Source organism: Mastacembelus armatus, chromosome 6 (genome assembly GCF_900324485.2).
Source record: "Mastacembelus armatus chromosome 6, fMasArm1.2, whole genome shotgun sequence".
NCBI classification, from domain to species: domain Eukaryota; kingdom Metazoa; phylum Chordata; class Actinopteri; order Synbranchiformes; family Mastacembelidae; genus Mastacembelus; species Mastacembelus armatus.
This window is the reverse complement of record NC_046638.1, coordinates 21,294,235-21,301,896: the sequence shown is the minus strand read 5'-3', so window position 1 is coordinate 21,301,896 and position 7,662 is coordinate 21,294,235. Positions and strand designations below refer to the sequence as shown.

Genomic DNA, 7,662 nt, shown 5'->3' with positions numbered 1-7,662 from the left:
GACGTGAATGAGGAAGCATACTCTGAATCTAGCTACACTTCCCAGGAACAATCGCCTTTTAAAACTAATGGTGGCTGCTAGCTGGCAAGCCAAGACAATATTATCTCAGTCACACTAGGGAACTGGAACAGTTGAGTTTTCTGTGTCACCTGCAGGAATGAGCTGCTTCATCCATGTTCTATTATAAATAATATTAAATTTAATAACTTTAAATGAGAATAACCGCTGTAACAATTTAATTTCCCCTTGGGGATTAATAAAGTACTTCTTCTTCTTCTGCCATTGCATGTTTTATTACTTGGCTTTATAAGTCAAGCTAACTGCTGATATTGCCTTTGTATTGTGAATAAAATCATAAAATGGGATGTGAACTTTCTCTGTGGCCTTTCAATATCCAGTTACATCCTTCCTCAGTGGCAGTTCTAAAGCCTGTGTTTTCTACAGGGGCCATCTAAGATGACTGAGCAGTACCTCCAATGTTAGTAAAAGGGAAGTGCGCCATCAACAGCCTGTATCGCTTCTCTATTCCTGACATGTGCTGGGCTGGATATGTGCGTGAGCTGTATTTTCTATACAAAGACATTAGGGTACTTCAGCTCATCACTAACACAGTCTGTGGTCAGGACATGGTCTGACAATAGAAAGCAGTTCTCCCTGAATTACACATAAAACGAAGTAGGTTACTGACTGTCAGCATATTCACTGATGCAATATAGACTAAAATCCATGTCTTGCAGTCAAGGGCATCCCCGTGGCACTCTCACCCACTGTCTATAAATATTCTTTCTTATTCAGACACATGATGCAACCACACACCTGCAGGATTCTGTCTCTGAAAGCCCCACAAAACAATTTTAATACCAACTACAGTACATTCAGTGGAATCTTGCATCTAAATTCACTGGAACTGGGTGGTTTCATTGGATGCTATTTTAGTGAGACATACCTTCTGCAAAAGTACATCAGGTCAGAGCAGGTTATGCCTCTTCAACTCTTTCAAATGTCAGCTGTCATCTGAACTGAAACTACTTCGAAAAGGTTTTGATGGGCCTAGTTAAATGTGATCATTAATCCATGTTAGTAGCCCAGGACATTTATATTAAACCAGACTTTTGAAACATTTTGACCCAAGACTGTTGAGTCCCCGATGCATCAGCCGCATGTTGTATGAGCTTAAATAATCTTTGTCTGTTTACATTGATCTCTAATATAGCGCATGCCCACCTCGTGCTGCCAGCTCTTACCTGTCGAGGCATGGACCACCACAGGCCTCAGAAGTTGTCCCCAGGGAAGTGTTTGGCAGCAGATCCTTTAATTCCTGTCAGGTGTGAGGTTTGGACTTGTATTTCCAGCATTCCCAAATTGCCATTGCCGGTCCCATGTGGAATAAAAGAAAACAATTAATCATTATCAACATTATCCACATAATCAACATTAATCAGACCATGCAACCTTCTACTATTGGCCCATGGACCAGCTCTAACACTCATGTGCCCATTGTAGTCTAGGTGCTAATGGTTAGGATGGGCATGATGACTGGTCTATCTGCATTGAGTTTTTGCTTAGTAATTCCAGCTACAGTTGTTCTTCTGTGGGTCTGATGAGGGTTATCTGATTCCCTTGTCATCAGTGACACTGCTCGTCTTTCCTCCTAACTTCGTCCTTGCTCTGATCCAATCATGTGGCTGCCACAGTTTGGCCCTTGCTGTCAAATTTGCTCGTCTATTTCTCCTGCTTTCAGCACATCAGCTTCACCTTGACAGGCACTTCCACTGCTGTAAACCTGCTGTGGTTCTAAAGCAGAGGTGATTACTTTATGGTGCATATTTTGTGACCCTAAACGTTTCTGGAGGCATTATAATATTTTAAATGCCATCAGTTTATCCTTTGTGGGTTATACCAGCTCATAATTCAACATCTCACTAGCCTCTACAATAAACTATGTCTAGAAATCCCTAACCCTACTGAAATGACTTGAAAGGCCTGGCAGAGCTTTAGGCCCATGTAGTCCTGACATGGTTAAACCGGTTTGTAAACCTATAGCCTGCAGCAGGAATAACACAAGGTTATATCCAGAGAGATGTGAAAGCAGTAAACACTCTGACCATTTGATATATCGATAATATGAATGTAAGATTATCATGAAACAGCACACAGTGAGCGCCTGTTGAAATCTCGTTTGTGTTTAATTGTTGAAAGCATCAGGCCAATCAGATTTTACTAAGGTATAGTCCAGGTCATTACGACTAAAACACTTTGGCGAAAACATCTGAAGTGGATGATGAAATGCAGATGACATGATGATGCAAGAAAACAGATGAAACCGGGGCCGGTAAAACGACTTTCAGTTTCGCTCCATAAAATCTCCGACAAAGAAATCCCAAGTTCCCGACCTATTCAGGACGACTTCCGCATCCGGTCTGCAGAGGTTCGTTCGATTTAGCTACCGTGAGCAGCACGACCTGCTATTTAATGCACTGTTTGAGGAAATGACGTCTTGCTTGTCTGTGAATCAAACTCACCCAGTCGTGGGTTGGAAGTGCCAAGCGGAGTCAGGACCGCCCACTGAGTAAAGAGAAAGAGAAAAAGCCTGAGCTGACGTCACTAGTCGGGTGTGTATAAATGCAGCTGTGACGCTCAGGGGAACCAGATCAACAGCTTTGTAGCGAGTTATACTTCTGCTGATTCTGCTGAGCAATGCAAAGGTAAGAACAAACACAGGCTTGTTTTTATTATTATTATTATTATTATTATTATTTAGACTGTAACGGTGTGCTTGTGACTTTTTCTTTGACCTGTTAAGGATGAATTACATACTTCAGTAATGCTGCTGCAGAGGTGTTTTATTTTTATTTCTTTATGAATGCCTGCATAAAACTGAAAAACACTACAGACTGTAGCTATCACCGCAGTAGCGTCTTTTTGCGTGCGTATGTGCGCGTGTGTGCGCTTTGAATCCTTCTCTCAGCTCTTGTGAGATGTTTCCTTAAAAGAGTGAAACTGATCTGTGGCGTTTCCTCTCAGTCCTCAAAAACCTCAGTTTGCCACCTGGCTCCTAGAGCAGGTGGGGACTGGCCAGTACAGGGGCCTGTGCTATGTGGAGCAAAACAAGTTCAGAGTCCCCTGGAAGCACAACTCCAGAAAGGACTGCGATGACGAGGACAATAAAATATTTCGGGTAGGTTTAATGGCCTCTATTAAGTACTGTTGTTAGCTGGCACTGATGAGATAAGCATGTTGTGACTGTGTTGACATAATGTAGTAATACCATGTTCATGTACTGATAATGTAGTTACATTGAACTGAGGTAAGTATACAGTGGATCTTAACTTTATATAGGCAGCTTCTGTAGAAAATCCTTCCTTCATGCCAACATATTTGTGATGCAACATAATTTGTCACATAAATCCAAGTCTAATCCAGTGAAAATGCCTTTATTAAAGGAACTGCCTTTCACTTTGAGAGCAGGCTCCATTACAACCTCATTGTTTACACGACTTGCATAGTGTCATTTGAATGGTGCAAATCAAGTGTTTTGTTTGAAGGTGATACAGGTGAAGCTGACAGTGTTGTGTATGTATGACTTTCTACTTAATGCTAAGGTGGTACCTAATTCCTGTGTCTTTGTGTGGTTCACAGGCATGGGCAGTAGCAAGTGGTAAAATCTACGAGTTTCCCAATGACAAGGCCAGATGGAAAACCAACTTCCGCTGCGCCCTCAACAACCTCTACATGCGCTTCAAGATGGTAGAGGATAATTCCAAGAATCCGGACCACCCGCACAAAATTTATGAGATTATCAACACAGAGCGTAAGACAACATTTAATCATTTAATCCCAGTTTAAGAGCACAGGGCCATTTTGAGTTTAAATGCAAATAAATGTGGGCATGTTTCCTTTAACTGCAGACAGAAAAGACAATCTGCCAACACAAAAACCACAGGAGGATTCTGACTTGATTCCAGATATATACAACGCTGAGTACTTCCCCTCAGGAAATGAGGTGCAGTATTGCTTAGAGTAGTGGTTTTTAAACTTTTTGTGTTCAAGGCACATCCAAGCCAAACTCTCACAGCACACCTGTATTCATATCTGTGCAAAATATCCTCCATTTGCTAATGCCAAATAACATTTCACAAATGACTATATTAATCATGAAACATTTAAGAAAATAATGAAGAATTCACCACATTTAAAGCTTAATGGAGCTGAAAAGAAGGAGAGACGACATTGTAAAATAAAAAAATACATGAGGTTGTTCCAGAATCACACAGAACACCTAGATTTGCATTTTGTGCTGTGTGATATTATGTGGGAACTACTGGCCTAGAGCATACTTTCACTTCCCAGTTAATTTGTTTAATTTTGGCCCTACGCCTGCGGATATTTAGTCTGAATGGTTTTGTAGATTTACTGTACGCTGTGCTGTCCTTCAGTTCTTATTCAATGCCTTCTCTTCTGTCAACAGAATTTGCTCAACAATTTTATGGCCTTGGATCTTGGAAACCATCCACGAGGTACAGTGTCATTTGCAAATTAAAATAAAGATACATAAGTTAATAATATCCTCTGCAATGCTTTATTAATATTATAATTTACATTGTTTACAAATTGTTTACAGTGAAGGTTAAATGTAGTTGAACCTTTTTTTATTTTATTTTTTTATCGTCAACAGAGCAGCAACTGTGGGCAGCAAACTACAGCCAGCCCAGTCCAGATGTCCTACAGAACTATCCTGCTGCAGTTGAACATCACCCGCAGGTCTTACCAGACCAGCCATCGTACTATGAGGGTACATTCAGCCAAAATAAAATCAAAGTGTTTGTGGTAAACTGGAGTGCTATACTAGGAAACCATATGACTAGCAGGGAATATGTGATCTCTTATGTTATCATTACTTTTTTTTCCCACCAGTCCTGAATTCACCACCTCAGCCAAGTATCCATGACCTGGAGATCTCCATCCACTACAGAAAGAAAGAAATGTTAAAGCTCACATTAACCACTTGCCGTCTCCAGCTCCACTACCAGAACGAGGACCCTGAGCTCAATGCCCATTATCTCTGCTTCCCCTCCACTGATGGCCTGCTGGACCAAAAACAGGTACATGATTACATCAGCTGATCATTTAGTGTGAATTACTTAAAGAGAAATCCACCACACTACCTTTCACCACCATCAAACAGAAGGTGCCGTTTCAACTGTTGCCTCTTTACTCACAGATGTTTGTGAAATATATTTATTATAGTCTTTATTTACATATATTGCTAAAACCTACTGTTTTTATCTTTTGAGTTCTGTCAAATGCAGTAGGGACAATTCCTTCCTCACAAAACAGAGCTGGTCTATGAAGTATCTTAAGATCACACAGTGTTTACAGCTAAGCACATAACCACCTTTGTTTGAGTCTTACGTCACCTGTGGTTTGTAGGAATGTTTATGACATCAACTAGCTCGTGTGCATGTACAAAAGCAAGACGTAAAACATCACTCCATAGTACTATTAGTGGTCCATATTTTCACAGGTACCTTTCTGCTTCTGTAGAAACACTTTCATTGCCATGTGACGTGTAAAATTGACTGAAAGAACTTTTGAGCAGCTTGATCAGAGATCCAGTTCTTTACACACTATCAACAGGCTTTCAAAGATAAACACAAAAATCTAACACAGGAATAAAAGATTCTTTCAGCATGTCACTTAGGTAGAGGGTGACAAACCAAGCTCACACAAAGTTGTTATACCAAAAAACATTTACATTTACTAGAATGCACTGAAAATCAAAATATTTAAGGATGAGGCTTTTATACAGTACGCTGCTGTGTATAATATTTGTGTGAATGTTCTTTCTAACCAGTCTTCTCTACGCTAGATTAATTATACGAACCGCCTCCTCAACACCATTCAGAAAGGTCTACTCCTGGAGGTCCAGGACACTGGTATCTATGCCTACAGGCAGGACAAGTGCCATGTGTTTGCCAGCACCAGTGACCCCAATGTGGCTCATCCAGACCCAAGAAAGCTGCCCCAAAACACTGCAGTGGAGCTTCTCAGCTTTGAGAAGTATGTGAATGGTAGGTTTGGCTCTCTGGTTGCTCATTCAAATGAACATACGTATGTTTTATAACTAATATTTACATTATGTGAAGACAGCATTATGTTTAATGATTTCATCTGTTTCAGAGCTCAGACAGTTTAGGGATAACAATGGTAGTTCTCCTAACTACACTATCAACATGTGCTTTGGAGAGAAGTTTCCTGATGGAAAACCTCTGGAGAAAAAACTCATTGTAGTCAAGGTAACATTATTTCTTGTTTTCAGATCCTCAAAGACACCTAGTATTTGAGTCCAGCTACCCTCTGTTATACAGTTTATAATTACTGTAAAATCTATCACTTTACACCTGTAGGTGGTCCCTCTGATCTGTCGACATTTTCATGAAATGGCTCAGATAGAAGGAGCTTCATCCCTCCACAGTGCCAACGTCAGCCTACAGATCTCACACGACAACCTCTATGATCTCATTAACTCGGTCTTTGGCCTGCCAACAGCTGATGAGCCAGCACGGGCAGCTGAGCCTTTCTTACAACCCTTCTGAAATTTCATCTCACTTGCCTCGAACAGGACCACATGATCACAATCCATCTTGCTCTTACCCAAAGCTTTGCTTATTAAAAAAAGACCTGTTGAATGTGTTACAGTAGTTGAAGCAACAACGAACAGAATTAAATGCTATTTTTAAAAAGCTATTTTAGAAATGCAATGGCAATAATAGTATTTATGCCATTATTTAGCAACTATGACATCACAACCACTTTTAGCAAAAAAGACTATCACTACATTAGAAGAAATGGACGCCACTATTGAACTGTTCTGTTAGTCAACTCACAGACCAGTGGCCTTGCCAAGAAGAAAACTTTATGCACTTACTACTAAATGTCAGATTATTTCTTAGTAAATAGACACCATGTAACTATAACTTGTAAAATGATGGTAAATCTATTCTAACATACTTTTACTTTCTAACTGATGATATATTTATAAACTTTTAAATGCAAATTAAGGTATTTATGTGTCAAGTTATATGTGTCATATAACCTTTCACTGCAATATGTCTACATGCTTGTAGTGAACTGTATTTTCACCTCAGCTGACCTTTTGCTCTACTCTGCTGGTCATCTTGCACATTTCATCCAAAATAAACTTAAGTGGAATTATTTGGATTGAACTGTTCACGCTTAAGATCAATGCTTCACTAGTGTGCAATATATGGCTTATAAATGCTGTAATATATTGATACCTTTTAATAAACCGATGTGTATAAACATTTGCGTGCAATCAATTGCTCTTTAAGTTTCTTTCTAGTTTTTCAAAAGAAAACATTTTTTTGAAAAGTTACATCAAAGTAGTAAATCCTGATGAGAAATTCCTCTGTAGCTTTAGCTTTGTCCATGATAACCCACAAAGAAAAGACAAGAATCTCACTTTTTTTATTAAACAAAATACAAATGACTATAAAGAGGCTGTTTCCAGTTGATGGTGGCTCAGTATGAAAACAGTGCATTTAGCATCAGCCAACATTCAGTCTCATTGTATAAGTTCAGATGTTACTACTTCAAGCCTATAATCCATAAAACAAATGCAACAGGACAGAATATGACAAA

The 7,662-nt window shown here is 39.5% G+C and overlaps 1 protein-coding gene across 1 annotated transcript; it reads left to right on the top strand.

Annotated features, from left to right (window-relative positions):
- Positions 1-2,598: 2,598 nt before the first annotated feature.
- Positions 2,599-7,290, top strand: irf7 (interferon regulatory factor 7). The gene is made up of 10 exons (XM_026312239.2): positions 2,599-2,705; positions 3,025-3,178; positions 3,640-3,811; positions 3,909-4,003; positions 4,469-4,517; positions 4,676-4,792; positions 4,915-5,102; positions 5,870-6,071; positions 6,181-6,296; positions 6,408-7,290. Exons 1-10 carry the CDS (start codon positions 2,698-2,700, stop codon positions 6,594-6,596), a joined length of 1,290 nt encoding a protein of 429 aa, XP_026168024.1. The 5' UTR covers positions 2,599-2,697; the 3' UTR covers positions 6,597-7,290.
- Positions 7,291-7,662: the final 372 nt, after the last annotated feature.

Excerpts from the sequence above, each read along its gene's own strand:
- irf7 (XM_026312239.2), top strand. Across the intron at positions 4,518-4,675 it reads TCTTGGAAACCATCCACGAG|AGCAGCAACTGTGGGCAGCA; the intron begins GTACAGTGTCAT and ends TATCGTCAACAG. Across the intron at positions 5,103-5,869 it reads GCCTGCTGGACCAAAAACAG|ATTAATTATACGAACCGCCT; the intron begins GTACATGATTAC and ends TCTCTACGCTAG.